Source organism: Nicrophorus vespilloides, unplaced genomic scaffold (assembly GCF_001412225.1).
Source record: "Nicrophorus vespilloides isolate i.1.1-1 unplaced genomic scaffold, Nicve_v1.0, whole genome shotgun sequence".
NCBI lineage: Eukaryota > Metazoa > Arthropoda > Insecta > Coleoptera > Silphidae > Nicrophorus > Nicrophorus vespilloides.
In genome coordinates, this window is record NW_017099987.1 from 71468 (window position 1) to 91998 (window position 20531).

At 36.0% G+C, this 20531-nt stretch overlaps 6 protein-coding genes across 14 annotated transcripts in view; 1 reads left to right on the top strand and 5 right to left on the bottom strand.

The window, feature by feature from the left end:
* Window positions 1-2368: 2368 nt before the first annotated feature.
* LOC108566540 (Meckel syndrome type 1 protein-like) lies at window positions 2369-5058 on the bottom strand. The gene is made up of 6 exons (XM_017926471.1): window positions 4912-5058; window positions 4492-4836; window positions 4023-4233; window positions 3664-3964; window positions 3358-3596; window positions 2369-3286 (listed from the first exon to the last, which is right to left on the bottom strand). The coding sequence occupies exons 1-6, from the start codon at window positions 4989-4991 to the stop codon at window positions 3032-3034; spliced, it is 1431 nt and encodes a 476-aa protein (XP_017781960.1). The 5' UTR covers window positions 4992-5058; the 3' UTR covers window positions 2369-3031.
* A 1343-nt stretch (window positions 5059-6401) lies between these two features.
* LOC108566541 (phosphatidylinositol 5-phosphate 4-kinase type-2 alpha) lies at window positions 6402-10744 on the bottom strand. Its single transcript, XM_017926472.1, has 8 exons — window positions 10015-10744; window positions 9856-9953; window positions 9664-9774; window positions 9462-9600; window positions 7341-7580; window positions 7110-7212; window positions 6853-7056; window positions 6402-6789 (listed from the first exon to the last, which is right to left on the bottom strand). The coding sequence occupies exons 1-8, from the start codon at window positions 10147-10149 to the stop codon at window positions 6554-6556; spliced, it is 1266 nt and encodes a 421-aa protein (XP_017781961.1). The 5' UTR covers window positions 10150-10744; the 3' UTR covers window positions 6402-6553.
* A 105-nt stretch (window positions 10745-10849) lies between these two features.
* On the top strand, window positions 10850-11342 carry LOC108566542 (mitochondrial import receptor subunit TOM7 homolog). The gene is made up of 3 exons (XM_017926473.1): window positions 10850-11054; window positions 11116-11164; window positions 11221-11342. Exons 1-3 carry the CDS (start codon window positions 10952-10954, stop codon window positions 11231-11233), a joined length of 165 nt encoding a protein of 54 aa, XP_017781962.1. The 5' UTR covers window positions 10850-10951; the 3' UTR covers window positions 11234-11342.
* Window positions 11343-11411: 69 nt separating this feature from the next.
* Window positions 11412-12060, bottom strand: LOC108566545. Its single transcript, XM_017926475.1, has 3 exons — window positions 11889-12060; window positions 11714-11817; window positions 11412-11659 (listed from the first exon to the last, which is right to left on the bottom strand). Exons 1-3 carry the CDS (start codon window positions 11934-11936, stop codon window positions 11533-11535), a joined length of 279 nt encoding a protein of 92 aa, XP_017781964.1. The 5' UTR covers window positions 11937-12060; the 3' UTR covers window positions 11412-11532.
* Window positions 12061-12127: 67 nt separating this feature from the next.
* On the bottom strand, window positions 12128-13175 carry LOC108566543 (probable transcriptional regulatory protein Pmob_0807). Its single transcript, XM_017926474.1, has 4 exons — window positions 12917-13175; window positions 12714-12867; window positions 12571-12663; window positions 12128-12512 (listed from the first exon to the last, which is right to left on the bottom strand). Exons 1-4 carry the CDS (start codon window positions 13077-13079, stop codon window positions 12152-12154), a joined length of 771 nt encoding a protein of 256 aa, XP_017781963.1. The 5' UTR covers window positions 13080-13175; the 3' UTR covers window positions 12128-12151.
* An 865-nt stretch (window positions 13176-14040) lies between these two features.
* Window positions 14041-20531, bottom strand: part of LOC108566546 (potassium voltage-gated channel subfamily H member 6-like) — a 124254-nt gene continuing 117763 nt past the window's right edge. For 4 of the 9 annotated variants that reach the window (XM_017926481.1, XM_017926476.1, XM_017926482.1 and 1 more), the window contains 11 exons: window positions 20351-20371; window positions 18872-19026; window positions 18533-18768; window positions 18165-18474; window positions 17762-18098; window positions 17524-17695; window positions 17353-17463; window positions 16744-16815; window positions 15738-16210; window positions 15054-15338; window positions 14041-14992 (listed from right to left, as the gene is read on the bottom strand). In XM_017926481.1, the coding sequence (XP_017781970.1) occupies window positions 14954-14992; window positions 15054-15338; window positions 15738-16210; window positions 16744-16815; window positions 17353-17463; window positions 17524-17695; window positions 17762-18098; window positions 18165-18474; window positions 18533-18768; window positions 18872-19026; window positions 20351-20371 (2211 nt within the window). In that variant the 3' untranslated portion in view covers window positions 14041-14953. The remainder of the gene's footprint in view (window positions 14993-15053; window positions 15339-15737; window positions 16211-16743; window positions 16816-17352; window positions 17464-17523; window positions 17696-17761; window positions 18099-18164; window positions 18475-18532; window positions 18769-18871; window positions 19027-20350; window positions 20372-20531) is intronic. The other 5 variants (XM_017926477.1, XM_017926484.1, XM_017926479.1 and 2 more) reach the window with 4 other exon arrangements.

The window sequence follows — 20531 nt, forward strand, 5'->3', positions numbered from 1 at the left end:
ACAAATGCTACCATAAATGAATCCAATTCGATGTTGCAATAACCTACGTGGCAAAACGTTGTTATCAGCGTAACAAGATTTATGTGCTTGTATTGCTTGTTGTATTTTTAGAAACATCTATTAAATTTATGATTTAAAAAAAAACAACAACAACAATACTTTAATTTTAATATAAGTCACAAAACAATCGTATTGTAATGAGATAACATTCGCGGAGACAAGTTTGACAACTTCGACAGGTGACATTTGCGATATGGAAAACGCGTGTTTTCGCCGGTTATCTCAACGCCACTTTGATAATTACCGAAAGTTGCGTAATTCAATCGCGCTAAATGTAACGCGTTTAGATAATAATTAACGTTCGGTAAAAATCCTGCAACAAATTTAATTGAAATGACAACATGACTGATGCAGATACATCTTAAAAAAAATGTAAAAAATCTCTTCTGTTTTCCTCACGGACTTTTCCATTGCGATTGAATTGAAATACGTGTCGCATCCGTTTGCAACGCGCTTCGAAATATTAATTTTATTAGCAAAGTTCAGGCACATCCGAGAGCGCGAGTATTTTTGTTCTTCGGATTATCGATCCTCCTTGAAATAGGGTCGGAACCAACGTTGCTGCTGCTCCGACTCCGCTAATCATGGTCATTTCTGTAATTGTGACATTCAACTATGTATAATTGCAATTAATTTATTGTGGGTAATTTATTTCCGTGAATTGCAACAAAAATAAAAAAAAAAGAATTTATTGAAATGCAGAAATTTGTCAAGTTTGCTGCATGCTTAATAATGAAAAAAAATACTTGTGACTTTGGCATTGTCATGGTAATCATCAAGAATAGTAAACAATTTACGTCAGATTCATTCGTTTCCATGACTACACCATAATTTGTAGGATTTCGAATTATGTAACCTGCTTAAGGTGTTTCATATCATGTTGACAATGTTATAACTATGACAGAATATCATATAAATTATTAAAATATTCTATTTTTAAATCAATCTATTAAAGTAGACAAATTATGTAGGATTCTCAAGCTGTATTAGATTAGAAGTTGAGTAAACGAGCAGACATTGACAGAAAACATAGTTATTATGATCATACAATGACAATTGTGGTTAATCATGAACAAATAGATAACGTAGTGAAGATACTGTGCATATCTTTTGTTTGTTTCTACGCATTATGCAACGTCATTTGTTTTTATTTCGTAAGGACGATAATAACTTCGACTAATATTGATGAAAATGAAATCAATTGAATGGATATGTGTGTTGTGTTGTGAATAGAATGGAAAATGTAGTTGAATCACGTTGGATGGAGGGATATCTCTCACGAGCTGCGCTTGGATCTATCCTCTTTAAACGTATTCTGTCTGTATGGTAGAAATGTTCGTATAGCGTACATATACACATACAATTTTTCTTCTTCTGCATACACAATATCATTTTGCCATATTATTTCCCATCTAGTACGTAGATCGAAATTCGGTTGTGCACAGGGACTGCAGATATAATTACTTTTCACACACACACACAAAAAAGTGAGGCTAAAATGAAGCGCGCGAATTGAAAAGTTGGCTGTCCGAAAATAACGCCGGACCTGTTTTCTGCCAGTGTCATTAGTCCATTTCATGAGAGCGAATAATGGATATGCCGTAATAACAATGGAAAGGTTCGGCAGAGGCTGCAAAGAGAGAGGGTCCAGCTCATTGTTGTTGTTATTGTTGCTTGGTATGACTGTCGATTAGTTTGCGTTTCGTCTGCGAAAATCTACAGGTAATAATGATAATGTATTATTTCCTGGGTTGTCACGTCTGCGTCCAGGCACAAATGAGAAATGTGTCATTGACTGCTGGGTTCACGTGTACGAGCAGTGTGTGTGTCTGCACGACGTCGTTTCGCAAGAGGACGGCAACGTCGCAAACCATGGGACAATTGGCAAAGGCCATGCGAAGATCGTAACCCAAAATCCGCCCAAGATTACGTAAATTATCTGCATTTTTTCAAGCAGCGTGTGCTAGTGTGTATATATTCTGTTGTGAAAAATGACGACAATCAATGGGAATAATAACAGTAAACGAACTTTACCTTGAAATAATTATACATAACAGTGAGATTTAATAACCAAAATATAATTAATTTGGAAATATCACGTTCCAAGTGGAAAGAAAATACACTGTAGAAATCTTTGCTAATTTTGAAGAAAATTCGAATATTTCTTTTTAAATGCGCTGAACCGATCCATTTCTAATCCAATTTAATTAAATTATTTTAAGAGACAAAAAAATGATCAGAAGAAAGAAAGAAGTCTTTCTTTTGGTAACTAATTTATTTAATTAGAAAAGTACAATTTGGTGTTATTAATTAGATTAATAAAATATCAAAAATAGTACATGCTATCATCATTAGATTCCTTTTATTAAGAAACTTTACTGAGAACTTATATTATTAACTTATACTTATGTGTATGTTCAAAGTATTGCATGTATGACTTATTCAGTCCGCTTCTTGGACATATGTCTTAATGCATAATAGAAACTTGAATCGGTTAAGGGACGAAGCCAAGTTACTATAAAACAAATTAGAATATTTCTTAATTTTCGAATGATTTTTGTGCGGGGTTAACGAGAGGCAACGCTCGTGACATTCTCGTTGTATTGAAAATATTGGTGCTATTGAAAAGAACGAAGTTCTGTCGGGTATTTTCAAGTTCCAAGTCTCGGGAACGAACGAGGCTCTCCGATGTGGTTTACTTTCGTGCCGAGGCAACACCGCTATCGATCCGACTGCAACGTGTTGCGACGTTGCCAGCTAAAAGTTATTCATAAATTTAATAAAATTCCCAACAATTTTCCGCTTCATTTTTTTCCCTGCTCTCGCCACTCTCTTTCTCTTTTACTCCATTGTTGTCTTCCTTTCTACTTCTCTTTCGATGCAACAACCCCCACCCTCTCTGTGAAAGCTCTTCCGCCGCCCCCCTTGATGTAATAATAAGCTACTTTTTTTTACTCGTCGTTTTAATTTCCTAAATTTTCGTGCGCGCTTTGAGCATGTTTTTACGGGCGTTCTGAAAGGCCCGGACGACCTTCTCAACGCTTTCGACCAAACCTGGCGAGTCCAGACGGTCCACTAGGAAGCGCAGACGGGACGTTCCTGTCTCGTCCATGCCCCTGACGCCGCCTACTTCTCGCGCGTTCCGCTGCATCATGATGCTCATCCTCACTTCGAGTTCGCCGCCTCCGCACACCGAATCCGTGCCGAACTTGTTCATCACTTTTCCCTGCAACATTCGATCACGCGCTTTGACCCAATTTTCCCACCACAACATCCGTAACCCAAAACTCCACGCACCTGGTGATCGCTGGGTACACCGACCCAGGTAGGATCCTTGCAGGTAAAACCGTCACCTACGAAGAACCGCCTCAGGTTGCTCCTCGTCGAATTCGGACCCACACGAATACAGGCTAAGCGGAATTCGTGCTGACCAGGACTCCAAATCGGAATCGCACTGTACGCAAAACCTTCCGATCCGAATCGACTCCAGCTGCTCTTCGACATCACCTCGAAATAAATCTTTGGCGACGCGAAACCTGCGGGAATCAACAAAAATCAGACATTGTCGCCGCATTCTTTTTTTTATTTGCTCTATGCATCTACCATCGCCGCCTTCTGAGATGCGGTGATGATCTAATGTGAACTCAAACGGGAATCCGAAATGGCTAACGTCGTTGCGGTTCGCGGAAGCCTGAGTCACTCCGTCCAGTTGATCGTCGCTTGTCCAACCTTCCGGCAATTCCACGAAGAAGCGCACGTAGACGTCGCTGCCCTCGAAATCCTTGCCCCTGAGTATCTCGAGGAACACATGAGCTTGCAATTTGCCCTCCTCGACGATGCACTTGAACGATGATAGCTTTCCCGCCAAAATGTCCCGTCTGACTTTCGCTTCGTGTAGAACCACCTGCATGAGTCAGAATTATATAAATAGAAGAAGAATAAAGCACAATGCGATAAATTACCGCGCTTATAATCTCGGCGTCCGCCTTTGAAGTCTCAGAGGAATTCTCCAACCAATATTTAATTTTCCTGCTACTGTCTGCATTCACCGATAGCACGTATGGATTGGTTTTCGTAAAGTCAGGGAAAACTGTTAAGCTTTTAGTATTCTTGCTGTAACAGAGTCGACACAGCAAGTACTCCCGTTTCAACCAAGTCTCCTCAAAATATTCACTACAATTAATTAAAAAAAAAACAGAGATATTAACATAAATATAAGGAAAAAATCATATGATCTTGTAATTACAACACACTCATCCATTATTCATCTATGTGATAAATTTAATGATATTTCGCTGATTGCTTAACTTTTGTTGCTTTTTTTTAATATTTCCATTTAAATAACGCCTATATTTAATTAGATACATTGATATATATATATATTTAGATCCTGAAGGTAAACTTCCTGATAGTTTTAATTTAAATGATTACCCAAAGTCCGCCATAATCTGCATGTGTTCAATGTCTCGCTCAAGATGTGGCGTTGCCATGGACGACATCAACGACATCTCGAAATCGTATCCTTCACCAAATTTCGCAGCATCCCCAACTTCAAACAACAAATTATCTTCGCTCTCGTACTCATCATCTCCAGTGTACGTAAAGACAACATCGTTGCTGTCCATTGTGTTCTTCACCTGCTCGTGATAACTCTTTTCCAAATCCGATAAACATTTTTTCGAGTCATTGTACAATTCGCGTTCGAATTTGCTGAACTTCTTTTCCTGCCACCTGAGCACCTTGACTTCTTCATTTTCACCATCTTCTAATCGAATCCTATAAAAATATTGCTTGTATTTTACTAATAATTACACAATTTTAAATCGAATGGAAATTTGCCTATGCACGTACCTGATTTGAAAGTTGCGAATTTCATCTGGGCAACTATAGACGCGACTGAATCTTTTAGTCGTTTCTTCTATCTCAATCATAACGTTAAGTAACTTCGAAAATTCGAACAATCACAACAAATAAATGATTTACGTCAAAGTTATACTATTGTACATACATTTACCACTTATCAGCTTAATTTCACATTAAAAGATGGCGCTGAATTGACTACTTATTTTTTACTTACTTAAATTATTATTTAATTATCGTGAATTATTCTATTATTTTCGTATTTACATCTTGTTTAAAATATTTATATTAGGAATAGGTACAATTTACTTACTAGTTTATTTTATATTCGTTAGTTTGAAAGTATTATAATTAAATTTTAGATTTGGATGGGGTATGCAACCGACGATAAAAAAATTCAAACTTTAATTTGGGACAAGAATAAGTGAACAGTATCGGTTTGATTTATTTCTAGTCCAAATGGAAATCATTACATACATATATTTTTTGTTTGTTCGCATTTCAAATAAGTAAACTTTCATGTAATGTTTTGCAAAATAACAGAAACAATCTTGCATCATATCAACCTAAATTGTGAGGTGTCCATTGTTAACAAAGTTCATAGTAAAAAGGATCCAAGTATCGGTTTGCACAATTATATTGACAAGTATTAGGAAAATCTTATATATTTATATAAACATATATAAGGATATTTTTCTCTGCTTTTTTTGTTTTTGTATATATATATATATTTTAAGAGTTTTGTGAAAATTGTAGTAGTAAAGTTATGAAAGATTTTTTTTAATATATATTTATAATATAATATATAGTTATAATACGAATTGAATATAAATAGGTTTTTTTTTGTCTTTCAAATATTATTATTTTTTAAATACACTTTGGCTTATTAAAAAAATCGAGAAAATTGCTTTCCTTTCTAAACAAAACATACAAACAAATTAAATGCACAATAAATTCTTCATTTTCATTATTGCAAACGCTGCTCGTTTTTTATCGACTTCTTCTCTTCATCATAATTTTATTCTTCCTCGTTAAATAGATTTATTTATGGTTCTCTTGATTGAAATTGAATTGTCATCTTTTAGAAAAGCTAGTTATTGTTTATTTCCTGCATTCGTTTCTACACTTCAATTTGAAATACGTGCGCGCATTCGCATCGGTTTTTTCTTCTTTCAAACCAAAAAAAAGTACATGTTCTTCGTGACGCTCCGTACGCCACTTGTCAGCAAACGCAAACAAATTATAAATGTAATTGAAACATGAACATATATAAAAATTACGCTTTTCTTTCTTCTTCCTGCATCCCCGTTGTTTATAACTTGCTTTTTGCCTCTCTCGTTCATTCTTCCTAATAATATACATATATTTATAATAGTAATAATAATATATACACTTAAAAATCACAATATTATATATAAAGAATAATTAAAAATAATCAAAAAAAAAGTATCAAAAAAATATATATATAGTAACAAAAAGGAAAAAAAATATAATAAAACATGTTTTTAGTTAGTACCATTCTTTTTTCTGTTAACCTCTTCTATATACCCTTTCTTTTTTAGATTACTTAGTTGTGTTCTGCATACGCACGAGGACGCATGCATGCATACATTTTGTTGTTGTTTGGCGATTTTTATTCGATCGCTTTTGAGATGAAATCGATGAAACGCTTCGCGTACTGCTCTGGATCACAGGTGCTGATGCCATCGACGTTGCTCCCATATTTGACGGTCTTCGCTGCTTTGGCAGCTTGCTTTTTGACGCCGTAATGAGTCAGAACGTCGATTATGGCAACGAAATAGATCTCAGCCACCGGAGCCGTTTCGCAACTCGGTATTGCATATATGTCCAATTCTGGTATGATACCACCTTCAAAGGAACACACTATTATTAGGGCAACCGCCTTAAAGAATGAGGAGATTTATCCTTTACCATCGTATTGTAAACTGCAGTCTCTGATAAATTGAGCGATAGCATTGGGCGAGTCCGGCGGGGTATTGATGCCGAAAGGCCGATTATTATCTAATCCCGATCCGGCCTCGCTCTCATCCGACTCCAGCCCCTGCCCTTCGGCCGCATCCCTGCGTTCCCTGTCGCGCTGCATCTCCTGCTCTCCGCGTTCCGTTTCATGTATACCTAATGGATTACATAACTTGACCCATCCGAAACTACCACTACTCTCTACGAACCTAATAGTAAACTGTAGTCCATCAGATGCAACTTAGTTAGGAATTCCACGTCGGCCGTCAAAGTCTCCATCAATTTCTGCTTGGCCTCTTCACCAATATATACCTAAAACATCAATTTACTATTGAAGATTACAAAGACCTCTCGAACAGTATCGATCAGATACTGTCAACCGTAAATAATCATGTAGAGATCAGACTTACTATCTATATTATAACCAATATGACATATACCTTCATTTGTTGCTTGACAAAATCATTGTCTTTGAAGGTGGGTAAGTCCTTTTCCAGCTCTTTGTCGGAGGCCTCCCTGTCGACCGTCGAGCCCTTCAAATCGAATTTTCTGTGTGTGCTCAGGTGATTCGAAAATACGTTGCGCATTATGACAATGTAGTGCTCGTTATTGTCCACGGTCAATCGATACATGCCCAAATATTGGGGCAGCAAAGTCTTTCCGTGCCTCTCAACAATAAACTACAAACAATCAAGAACAATACATTATTACACACCACAAAGTCCGCCGTCTTCGCTTCAAAAATTGTTAATATTTCATTTAAGCACCTTTCAAAATTCAATATGAACAAACAAACAACAATTACGCATGCAACATCTGCACAAATTGCACCTTACTTATAAATAAAATACCGTTCCGTGTCATGCATTTTCTTGTTTACATAAAACATGCAATATTGTTATTAATATGATGGCGACTATTGTTTACACGAATTCTCGAACAACTCGTTAAATTCACCTTCAGAAAAAACACCTCAGTACATTTATAATAAAAAAAACCTGTACAATAAATATGAAAAAAAAACAACACAATTATGATATATCTTTATATTTGAAGCCACATCTCAGGTATTTTTGATTTGAAAAACATAAATGTTAAACAATATGATTACATGAACATGTTTTAATTGTTATTTGCTTAAATACTGTTATAATAATTATTATTATTATTAAAAGTGAAACGTAAATTTACTCTTCTGCAGCAAACATCGGGACGTCCCAATTATTCGATGTTCCATTTGTTCTTTAGGATTAATAAGCGGCTGTCCCAGTGTCCCGATTAAGCGGAATCTACTGTATATATGTATTAAAGTGCAAAAAACTATTGTTATATGCAATGGTTTTTGATAATTGTAATTAAGAATGCGTATTTATTTTTGTTTACTATTTGTTAACTAATGCAAATAAACTTTAGTATATATACTAAATAGATAGTAAACAGTGCATGTCTAAAATAAGCGAATATTTGCGTTGTTTCTTTGCGTATATTTTTGTTTTAATACGTACTAGATTTTTTTCTTTGGAATCGTTTCAAACTACAGAAGATTTAAGAAATCCCATAGTTGCATCATAATACACTTGGGATTTTTTTTGACGCGATTGCCAATCAATACACACGATGTGGTTATTCCCAATATCATATTATTTTCTAGATAAAGTAATTTATAAGTAGAACCTTATTGATATTTTTGAAAACGCGCAACTCGTAAACTGTATTTACGTACATTTCACTTCGAATACCCTGTCATACATTCACGTTATTTTATTTTTTTAATATAGAGAAAGGCATTTGTTATGAAAAGCGACGTTATTTCCGTTTTCGCTAAAAGATTTATGCATATGAATTGAAATTTATGCGAAATGCGGCTCGGAATATGCATATCATTGATTGACATTTCAACCATAAACACACAATAACTCCATTTACGTTTTTAACATTGCATTTGCCGCAAATCAATACCGTTGCATTCAGAACACAAAATACTATCGGACATGTGGGGAAAAAAGTGTAGCCTCTGTTATAAAATGTGAAGCAATAAAACAACGTTTAAAATAAAAATAGATATTTTATGGCGTGGATTATGCACAAAGAAAGATAGTAGCAATGATTTAGTTTAACAACAATCCAACAACGTCTTATTGCCTGTCAAAGCATATGATTATTAAAGTTAAAATTAGATAATTTATCTAGTTCCAATATTTGCTTACACGCAATCGAATTTGATTTGTTAGAATGAACGCAATATCCACTTATTTATTGATAACATAATCATTAGTGGTTTTTGCCATTTTATCTGGTGCCATTACAAGAGTACAATAAACATTCACAAGCTGGTAATTAATTGCATTTTCCAGGAAACAATCATATCATTTAATTAGCTGCTGTGCTATTGGCCTCTTAATCTGCATAGCTGCAAATTCCAAGAGCTATTTATAAATATGAAATGCGCCACTAGCAGAGAAACGTGCTTTTTTTTTCTCTCTCTCCTCGCAGAAGGAAAACAATAAATGATATACAGATGCGAAACGTAAATAAATAATTGCAATGGGAATTTCACTTACTGGATGGTATTGCTTTAAAAATGAATGCATCCTCTCCACCTCCTCGGATGTTAATGTTTTGATGATGAACAGTTTGTCTGAGGACAGATAAAATTTTGCTCCACTTTTGCCTGAGGAGTCGTCTGGGAGTGGTTGAGATCTGTGTGATAATGATGGGAAATTAAATGATTCTTTGTAAAAGGCAATCAATAATGAAATATACCTGGTCAATGATTCTTTGTAATCTAAATCATCAATTCCAAACCTCTCACGGATGTTTCTGAATACCATTGGGCAGTACTCTTTGACTTTGAAATGTGATGGCATGTTCTCCCTGAAATAGTTGTTTACGTTTCGTGATAAGAAATGGAAAGGTTGTCAGAACCCCACCCATGCTAATGAATTTGTTACTCACTTGTTGAACAAATGGTTGTCAATTTTGATTTTTGAATAGGCCCTAAAGTCGTCCGGCAGTAGCATGACTGGTATGGTGACATGCATCAGCTCATTGATCTAGAAGAGCAGCAGGTAGAAGTGATATTGGTTCGATTTGTTAGATGAATTTGGAACTTACTGTGTGATTGATGCCCCACATGAGGACAGAGAGGAAGGGCTCATTGGCCCTGAAGAGCTTCACCTTCTGGTGTTTGACTCTGAAATGCTTCTTCTTGAGCTTGGACAAGCCCTGGCCACTGTTGGGTAGTGACATGGTTCTGCCAAAGAAATGCAGCTCACTCACAACTCTACAAACACTACTGTGTTTCACCGAAATTTCCAACCGTGTGTGGGGGTGCGTGTTTCGCGTTTATCTCAGGTCGTCTGTTTGTTTGTTATTGCTATCGTCGTTTTCCGTTCTTCTTTTCCTTCCTTTCCGCGAATTGCACTCGGCGAAAACACCACCAAGATCAATGGATTTCCTCCTACCTGTCACACGGCAGCTGATAATGAGCCGAGTCCATATCTTGCCTCCATTATCATCCTTCGTTGCGCAGTTTTTCGCTTTCGGTCCAAAACGCGGCGTCCTATACGATTCACAAATTCCAAATTTGAAAGAGCTCCCAATCAATGAAACACGAACCGATATTGAAATTCGGAAACTCCACTAAACTTCTCGTTAAAAACCCCGATGCGAAACACTCCTTTCATCGATTGCGCCGCTCGTTCTGACTCGTTCACACACGGTTGTTTACGGAAAAGTTCGTCATTTATCCCTGAACGACCAATTATTTCACAAATAGCAGCTCAACCACCGAAGCCACCCCCTAACATTCGAAAATGGTTCAAAATCGATTCAACTGATTCATCTGATCAAACGAATCCAATGAGAATTCCAATTGCTCACCGGAAGCGATTCGAAGCGACATCTAGCAACTGCACTCTGCATCCATTTAGTGGAATGTCAAACTCATCTTGACGCTAACCTACAAATAGAAATCAATAACTTTCGGAGCATCCCCAAAATTTGCAAGTGCATTTCCTCTCTTATCAAAAAACAAACAAAAAATAAAGAAATGGCATTCCTATCCGAAGGTACTAAGGAGCGATTGAACATCGTCATCAACTTGACAAAAACCGTCTTCCACTACGGTTTCATCCCAACAGTTCTTTACTTAGGTGAGTTAAACACCAATTTCGAGGTTACCGAGCATAATCTCACGTTTGTCTATATGTTCAGGATTCAAAAAAGGCGCCGATCCAGGAATGCCCGAGATCACACTCTCCAGGTAACAAGCAAAATAATAAACAAACAAGAACATCACCCAACAACATTTTGTTTCAGCCTCCTTTGGTAGAAGACACCAAGAGATGAATTGGATAGAATAGTTAGTTAACCTGTTATTAATAAACTTCCTCAATTTATAGTCAAATAAAACTATTATGTGATTGCATTATAATTTAAAATAATAGATACATTTATTTTTTTTTGACTAGATTAACTAAATCCAAGAAAAATTAAATTACATCATTTCGCCCTAAATTATATCACAATTAATTAATATACAGATTATAATACTTTTTTTTCCATTTCATAATTAAGTACATTCTACCAACTACTGATCACAGTAACAATAATAAATAAAAGAAATGACATTTAAATGGTTTGTGGTGGCTCTGTTTGTAAAGTGTGATATTTATAATCAGTTTTGCTCTGGTTGTTTTTCCATTTGTGCCATATGAAGATTATTGTTATGATGAGGAATGCAATTAGAAATCCCACCCTGAAAACGTACAATCAGTTTAAAGTTTAACTTACATTTAGATTAGATTTTTACCAAACAAAGGTCAGATCCAAAGATTTGTCACAGCATTTATTGTCGCCACAGCAGTCTTGCGTCTCGTCATTGCACCAAGCAAATTCACAGTAATGACTGAACACCTTCAAAACAATGGAAATATTGTTATAAATGTACAATATGTTGATAAATTCAATGAAATTCGGTTACTTACAAAGTGAATTCTCATTAACAGCAGTAAGTAGATGATTTTCATAAACATATTTGCTTAAATCTGATTTTTGATAACTAGAATCTAGTACACATTTATGTTATTTGTTTTGATTAAGCTGACTGAATCTGACACCTTCCTACAAAACTCGAATTGACAGATGACAGCTTTGCTCAATTATCGAGCGGAGCTGTCAGTGAGAAGGCGGTAAATTCAAAACTATTGAAAACAATTTATTATATTAAAAAAATAAATAAATCTATAGACTACGCTATATTGTCGTGCAGTTTAACAACTTCGGGTAAATTCTCCAATTTTTCAAATAGTGCGCTGCACGTTTGCAGTTCAGTATCGCTTAAAGTTTGATGTCGCATCGGGATGTACTCGACGGATGCGCTCAGGATATTGTATTTGGCGTTTTCCAAAGCATCCGCTACTTTCTTCAGATTTGTTGATCCGCAGATGAACTCCAAAGTATCCTCTCCAACTTTGACATCCTCTGCGCCGCATTCGATTGCATGATCCGTTGCCAATTCCAAAATCTCTCCACTGCCTTCCGGTATCTCCGCTTCGATTATGCCTTTCTCTTCGAACAGATGCCTTCCTCCGCCATCAGAAAATTTGCAACTGAAAACGATGTTACAAATTAAGAATTTTCCGAAGTCTCCGAATTTTCCGTTCTTACGAATATTTCTTCACGATTGTAGCAATCTGCTGCTTGGACATGTGAATGTGATCGGAGAAAATTTCGCACAGGATTATGCAACCACCTGGACCCCTTAAATAATTGAGTTATAGGAATTATTGCATACAGTTATTTAACATTACTTAATTTCGAACATATGACTCTTGCATTGCTTTTTATCGACCTGAGAACTCTTGATAACATTTTGCACAGTCGACATTGGCATATTGGCTCTTCTGGCTTGCTCCAAAACCTGCTCGAGCTTCAAATTCAGTTTCGGATCAATGGAACCACCCTCTGCAAATAATGAGAATTACATTCAGATCCATTGGATGCTTTCAATTACCTGTAATAGCTATTTTTATTTGCCTGCTGAGTTTTGTGAAGAGACTTCCCCGTTGAGCATCCTTCAGACCTTTCGTATGTTTGATGTTCGCCCATTTCGAATGTCCGGCGTTTCGTTTTACTAATAATTGTATTGTTTGCGACTTCAATAGATTCCTAAACATTTTCTTTCAGCCAAATGTAAATAAATTGAAATTATTGAGAGGTTAGGATTTTCGGGTAGAGGTTATGTTGATTTCTGACAACTAACGCCAGTAATGCAAGCAACCAATTATACAAACACTGAAATTAATTTGCTTTATTATTATAATTCACATATAGTCGTATAAAGAGCTGTTTAAAAAAGAAATTTGCGAAGAAAGCAACATTCGAAATCATTGAGTATATCTACTTACAAGCTCTTAGGTTTTAGTTTTTTTTTGTAGGCAACTGTGTTTACATAATAATCATATTATAAATAACATCGAAACAAGTTTTAGATGAGAGCATGGACGAGAAGAAAAATAAATGTATTGATTGGATATTTTTCTTTCTTTTGTTTTTTTTTCTTCTTTAATATTTTATTGTTTTCTTTGTTTACATCTTATTAAAAATATGGTAAAACGTGTATAAACATATTTTATTTTGTGCTTACAAAATGTTGATATCTTAAGCTGTAATGACGCGATAAACAAGCTTACAAATGTATTCAATCAATTCATATATATATTTGTTGTTGTATTCTTCAACTTTTGTTCATAAATATTATCAGGGTAAAAAGGGGCACGTGCAGAACGCGACCGATAATTTAAAATTGGAAACGAAACGATGAGAAAAAATAATGAAGAACAATAAATAACGAGATTTTATTCTTATTAGTAATTTCATATCTTCTGTATGTCTCACAAATATCAAACAAAAATCACTCTTTTTTTTATTTTTAATTTGCTCATTCATTTTTTTTTGATGAATTGGAAAAGATTTCTTCTTCATGTAATTATCTTCTTTCGGGTTTCGAATTACACTCGATCTATGTTATTTTTTTCTTTTCCAATTGCATTGTTTAACGATAGTTTTATAATTTAAAGACGGATTTTTTGTGTGTATATATATTTCATTATTTTCTTTTTACTCCTTATATCTTCTGGGTATATAAATTATTTTACCGAATACCAAAAACTGTATTTCCTTCTTCTTCTTTTTTTTTAAATTCCCGCTTGCCCAATAAAAGCTGCGACCATTTTTATTAATTCTCTCATTTAACACTAATAAATAACTTCCCTTACAATAAGACACTTCGTTTATATTGTATTATTTTTTATATACGATAGATGTTTTAAGCGAAATAAGGAGAAATTAACAAAAAAAACAAGTTGGCTATGTTTGTGGGAGGAGTTACGGATCGAAGCTAATTGGTCCAATTAAATTGTAATCGTATCAAACCTGAACATAACCTAATTCAATCCAAGATATGTTTAATATCACGATCAATTGTCGCACATCAAAAAAAATTATAAACATGAAAAAGAGTGATAGAGAAAAGAAAATAATTGTGATTTAATTTAATAAATTTAGCTCGCTAGTTATTTATTAGTGTCATCCTTTTTTCTTTTTGGAATTTTTATTTCTGCCCAAAAAACGACTATAATTATCAACGAACAGTCTATGAAGCAATCACTTTTCGTTTTCCACGTTCCTTAATGTAATGTAAAAATTTATATTTCATATCTTCTGTAATTCCCTTTCTATAACGTTATTTATACTCTGTTGGTCGGGTCTAAAAACTATTCCCTAAACATAATCTTTTCCAAACTCACTTCACTAAAAACCCATAACTAGGTTTTCAAAAGCTTTTGCGCGATTATCATTTAGTTTTTATTTTGTTGTTGTTGTCCTTCTCCGTTAAGAAATTAAAAACGAACGTATAATAATTGATGAAGTATAAAATTAGGGTTGTGAGATTCTTTTTGTGCTTTCGAAGCAGTACGCAAACGTATGTGATGATGCAAGTTGGAGTGGGAGGAGGGATTTTTGTTTGTTCATGGTGAAATCGATCTTCCTATTTCTTCGGTATCTTCGGACTGGACAGTGGAGATTCCTGCAACAAATAAGGTTAGAATTATAGCTTGCAGATGGTTGCGGTCCTGTCGATTCTTTACCAGATCCAATTCGTCGAGGGATTCCAATTTCGCGATCGGGGCTGTCTTTTCTTCGTCTCCGTTCGTGCTTTTGAAGGTTTCGCTCTCTTTGAAGGCCGTTTCTTCGGTCCACGGGTCAGAGGGTTTATCGAAATCGAACGCCCTGTTGAACGAGGCGAACCTGTGCATTGTTTGCTGGGAATGTTGTGTCGTTTTCGAGGAGATGGGCTTTGGTTCGCTCACGGACCTCTGGAATATGAACCTCGTCCGATTCGGATCTATCGATACGTTCTCGTAATCCGGAATCTGAAAATAAGCAATAGAACTTAACAACTGTTGGGCAATTCCCACATTTTCAAAAATACACGCCATTTCTACTCAAATTAAATTAGCACTTTTAAAATTAGAATTTCACTTAAAAAAAAATAAACGACAATTATATTTCTTGTAATTTTTTTGCGTCTCCCAGTTTGCAAACCGCTGAAGTACACCATGTAAATACATTTTAGGACATCGAGACAAATCCCAAAAACTCACTTTTGAAAATTGGATTATCACTATTTTTCCTATTATAAAGAAAAGACGCCGTGAAAAGTGAAGACCAGTGGTTAACAATTAGTGAACTTTGCCTGTGCTTTAATTTAAAATATTTAAATCTGTATGGGAGGAGTTAACGTGTGAGAAGTGTGTGCGGATGGGCGTTACCTCCTTGGTCGATTTCGTAGCGCCGGCTCCTCCCCCCTGAAGCATGCTGAGTATGAGTCGCACATCCGAGGTCAGCGTCTGCTCGAGCCTTTCAACTTGACGCGACAACTGTTCCAAGCGGCCGTTCATAATTTCATATTGGTTCCTACTTAAAACTATAATATCAGAATGGGATTGATTGGAATGTGTCAAACATTGGGGGCCGGAGTTGCACTGATGCGACAGCTGCTGCTGCTGCGACTCCTCTGACTCTGATTGAGGTTGCTGCTGCTGCTGCAGGTACTCTTCGCCCTGCTGCTGATGCGGTGGACTAGGGCTGTTCGTGTAGTAGCTGGTACTACTAGACAGAGGGGCTTGGTTCTGCTGCTGCTGATGGGCGGAGGGCGGGGCCGCTGCGTTGTCGTGATACGCCCCCACTGACGACTGGCGACGAATGGTTCGGATCCTATGAGTGGAGGGCGGCGTCGAATGTGCTTCAAAACAAAAAGCAAATCACATTCAGTTAATTATGCTCCCCCAACACTGAATAACAACAATAAAAAAAAAACATTGACAACATCAATTTTAATACATTAATTGTTAATCTAATTAATCGTATATTAGCTAGAGTATTCTTAATTTGTCGTTGGTATATTTACGTTAATTCTTTTTTTAAGGCCGCCCCCTTCAGTCGCCGCTTTTCGCATTAAAATGTATTATGGAGAGCATGCACCTCGCTATTCGCATTTATTCCAAAACAATCAAGCAAACAATCTATTTCGCTATTCCATCAATATCAATATTATTTAAACAACTAAGTTTGCGGACAGAAAAAAGAATCTCATAAAATATATAAAATGAACTACTAGAGCTGCGAGACATGTGCATAATACGATCCTAGCAGTGTCAATCAACCTGAAATGACAAAGCTCTAACCCTCGGCAATTGGTTTAATTCTACTTGGATCAGAGATCAGAGATTTACTTTACGTGTGTATTGTGTGTATTAAATTCAGTTCATAACTTACCTATCAGAGGCTGGTGGGTGGTTTTATGTAACCTTAAATCTGGGATACTTCGTTTGAGTTGTGAAAGCATGCCTAAACACATTCAGTTCCTTCTCTTTACAAAAACGAATCAAATAAGGGGGGGGGAAGTAATAATAATATTAAAAAAAATAATTTCTTTTCGTTCTAGCTATTATCAATATATCAACTTAAAAAAAACTTGTCATATCCTCCTCCTCCTCTCTTCTTTCTCTCGCAAAGTGCATTAAAGTACAACTTTATTTAGGGTGATCTAAGATATTTCAAAATCAAATAATGTACGAAGCGCATTGGAAATTAAACGATTGCATTCATAGTTCGACGAGGAACAAAACACGTTGAGTTTCCGCAGCGCAAATAATATATATCCAAAGGCAAACAAAATGTATCAATAAAACATAGCAAAATTATTTGTTATTACCTTCGAGTTTAGAGGGTGCTTTAATTATATCGTTTTTAGGTATATTAAATTTGTTGTTTTTCTTTCTTTTTTGTTTTGGTGTTGTTGGTTAATTTCGAAAAGAAAAAAAGCTCGCGCTAAATGTGTGCTTTCGTATTTGGACTCTTGCCAATACAGGAATGTTAACTTACCGGTGATCGAGTTTAACGTAGTTGATCTGCGCTTCTCGTCGCCGTACTCCAGGTTTACGGGCGTTACATCCTGACCGGCTTTTTCTGTAGAAAATTCTAAGATTCCATGACCTTGAATTTAAATCCAATTAGGGGAATTGACTAAATAGCAAATCGCCTAATGATCATTACCGGATTCAGACTCTTCGCTGCACTGAGACTCCTGCCTTCCGTTTACGGAATTCCCGCGACTCGAGTGGCCGTTCGAACGGGAATGCGTTGTCCTGAAGTAGCGGCTTTCTCGTTCCTGCGATTGCACGCGTCCGTAGTAATGCGTTTTCGGAACGACTCCAGCTTGATCGTTCTGTTGCATAAAAAGAGACGCGTCGATTAAGATGATGGGATGGTTAATTTTTGGAGTTGAACTCACGTCGCGTAAATCAAATGTGATCTCTAGGTTGTTCATGAACTGAGAATAGAACTCTGGGTATAATTCAAGGACGTCGAGAAGGTCATCGCGATGGATCTTGTGTAAATCGCAGTAGGTGAGGGCTCGTACATTGCATTTAGATTTGCCTAGCGTTGCGTGGGCGCATGGATTCTCACCAAATATATCGAACTTTCCGAGGATCGCCATCACGATGTCGTCTCGAAGTATTTCGATGGATCCTCGTGAAATGAAATATAGCGAATTCAGTACATCCCCTCGATGCACCAGGGTGTCTCCAGGTGGCGCGTGCGTTGTTTTAAACTTCAATGTCAACGCACTGCAAGAAGGTAATATGATATTATTGTTGAAGTTTTGTTTATGTATGTATTTTTTGTTTTGTTACCGAAGACAGCCAGGACTCGCTCCATCGAAGACAGAACAATTCTGCAATAAGTTTCTATTTAAATGCAGGCATATATCCGCCTGTAGGCACTCAGGGAATCCTTTCAAAACACTATTCATATCAATTCCGTTCGTATAAGTCCATGCGTGTTGGAAGTACTCTTCTAATCTTTGACGCAAGGGATTGGGAATCTGGTGGAACCGGATGAATTCTCGAACCCTCAGCATCTGAGTATGGTACCTTGCCGTCCCCGAGTACAATCTTTGGATGATGGCGGAAACGTTTCCAAATATACTGGCGTACATAAGGGCTGAAACAGATTGATTAATTTCATCATCATCGTTGAAATGATGACAAAAATTGCTTACATCCAACGAGCATGACGCATATCGTGAATATTTTCTCGGCGTCCGTGTTCGGTGCCACGTTGCCAAATCCGACGCTCGTCAGTGAGGTGAAGGTGAAATAGAGGGCAGTCACGTATCGGCTTCGTATCGATGGTCCTCCGGTGTCGTTCGGCATGTAATATTGCTGGGTGTCGTTCGCCAAGATGTGAAGCCACCCGAAGTTCATCAGAGGACGTTCCGCATTTCCGATGGCGTACCTAGAAGGGCGGTCATCGCAAAAGCAAAGGTCAGCTCATCCGATAGGAAATGTCGCCCTAAGCGAACTACACATGCGCACTCCGCTAAACTCCGCCTACTCACCATATACATGCTAACCAATGAGCTATAAGAGCAAATGTGGCCATAAGTAATAACAGTACGGCCGCACCATACTCGCTGTATCTGTCTATTTTCCTGGCTACACGGACTAAACGAAGCAGACGGGCTGTTTTTAGTAACCCTATTAAAGTGGTCGTCTGCAAAAGAACGAGGGGAATATTATTTACGCCCCAATTTTTTTTTACCAAACTATAAGGATAAATAAGAATACAAAACAAAAAAAATGAAAAAACAAATAACGCCAACATGCAAGCACCTATACTTTATGTACAATTTAGTTTCATTTTAGTTTAGTTGCTTAGCTAAAGCCAAATTTATACGTTGTACTCGATATGCGAATTTATTATTGAATACTGAACTTTTCATTAACCAGTCAAAATATAACATCAATGTAGATTAGGTTAGGTTAATCCGGATTGTGGGAATTTAGTTTAACTCTCTGAAGGGCAAATTTCTAGACCCAACAACTATCAAAATTCATCCCTTGACATATCAATCAAATTCTCTAGAAAATTATAATAATGCCTGATTAGGCATGTCCTCAAAAAGTTAAGTCAAAATTGGGTAATGGTAGTTAATTCCAGCTAGGATAATATTACAATAGGTTAAGTTTACGTAACCCTTCAAAACCTATCATACAATTCTATCGTATGATATGTTTTGAAGGGTTAAGTTAAATTAGTTTATATTAAATAAAGTTTGGTTAGAGGTTAGGATAGTTTTGTATTAGGATAAGAGTTATGTTGAGTTAGGTTACACTGAGATATTGGATAGGAGATTAGAAATGTGTTTGATTTGACGCATGTATTTAGGTTAAGTTGTTCTGTCAAACGTATGGGTATTACCCGAATTCGAATATCGAGTCTAACATGTATACGTATATATCAAAGTATACATATAATAATTAATTATATTAATCATATTAAATAAGGAAGAAGAAAAAAGAGAAGAAACACAAAAGAACCAAGAAAAAGTTCGTAAAGCGTGAGCCAAAAAAAGAGAAAAATCAAAGAGAACAAGAAAAGAAAACGAATTGTGGGCGAATCTCTTTCGTTTCAATTAATTAACGAAAAAAAAAAGTAAGTAATTAAATATATTTCAAGTCGCACAGACGAATATTATATCAGTTATTTCTCAGATTTCATATCGTAATGCGAAATCGTGACTACTTTTTTAGACTAACAAAACAAGACAATCGATAACAAAAAAAAGGCCGTTGTTGTAACGCCTTTCCTGCATCTACGTTCATTATTGTAATAATTCGAAAGTGAGTGTTGGGAACATTAGAAAAAAACAAATTGCAAAATAACATACGTGTGTGTATTTTTTAAATTTAAAATATTATTAATATTTTTCGTTCGTCTTTGTGGTTTTCGCGAAATATAATATTCGTCTAGAAATATCTTATTTTTTTTTAATTACTTAATTCAATTTGCGAGTATAAAACAAACTATCATCTACCTCGTCTTTGTCCAAGCCCAACTAGAGAAAAGGAAATGTAAAAAGAAAACACTTTCATAAAATACAGGATAAACAAAAATAAATAATAAAACGAGAGAACGAAACAAACGTAAGACACGAGATAAGGATGAAATCGAAGAAAACAAAACTAAAGTAGTATGAAGTAAATATTCAGATGATA

Excerpts from the sequence above, each read along its gene's own strand:
- LOC108566545 (XM_017926475.1), bottom strand. The coding sequence starts at position 11,936 with ATGTTTATGAAAATCATCTACTTACTGCTGTTAATGAGAATTCACTTT. Across the intron at positions 11,818-11,888 it reads TGTTAATGAGAATTCACTTT|GTGTTCAGTCATTACTGTGA; the intron begins GTAAGTAACCGA and ends ATTGTTTTGAAG. Across the intron at positions 11,660-11,713 it reads TTGGATCTGACCTTTGTTTG|GGTGGGATTTCTAATTGCAT; the intron begins GTAAAAATCTAA and ends GTACGTTTTCAG.
- LOC108566540 (XM_017926471.1), bottom strand. The coding sequence starts at position 4,991 with ATGATTGAGATAGAAGAAACGACTAAAAGATTCAGTCGCGTCTATAGT. Across the intron at positions 3,965-4,022 it reads ACGCCGAGATTATAAGCGCG|GTGGTTCTACACGAAGCGAA; the intron begins GTAATTTATCGC and ends TGACTCATGCAG. Across the intron at positions 3,287-3,357 it reads GTGTACCCAGCGATCACCAG|GGAAAAGTGATGAACAAGTT; the intron begins GTGCGTGGAGTT and ends CGAATGTTGCAG.
- LOC108566543 (XM_017926474.1), bottom strand. The coding sequence starts at position 13,079 with ATGTTTAGGAATCTATTGAAGTCGCAAACAATACAATTATTAGTAAAA. Across the intron at positions 12,868-12,916 it reads AATAAAAATAGCTATTACAG|AGGGTGGTTCCATTGATCCG; the intron begins GTAATTGAAAGC and ends CATTATTTGCAG. Across the intron at positions 12,664-12,713 it reads AGTCATATGTTCGAAATTAA|GGGTCCAGGTGGTTGCATAA; the intron begins GTAATGTTAAAT and ends CAATTATTTAAG.
- LOC108566541 (XM_017926472.1), bottom strand. The coding sequence starts at position 10,149 with ATGTCACTACCCAACAGTGGCCAGGGCTTGTCCAAGCTCAAGAAGAAG. Across the intron at positions 9,954-10,014 it reads TGTGGGGCATCAATCACACA|ATCAATGAGCTGATGCATGT; the intron begins GTAAGTTCCAAA and ends CTGCTCTTCTAG. Across the intron at positions 6,790-6,852 it reads CTGCAGTTTACAATACGATG|GTGGTATCATACCAGAATTG; the intron begins GTAAAGGATAAA and ends GTTCCTTTGAAG.
- LOC108566542 (XM_017926473.1), top strand. The coding sequence starts at position 10,952 with ATGGCATTCCTATCCGAAGGTACTAAGGAGCGATTGAACATCGTCATC. Across the intron at positions 11,055-11,115 it reads CCCAACAGTTCTTTACTTAG|GATTCAAAAAAGGCGCCGAT; the intron begins GTGAGTTAAACA and ends CTATATGTTCAG.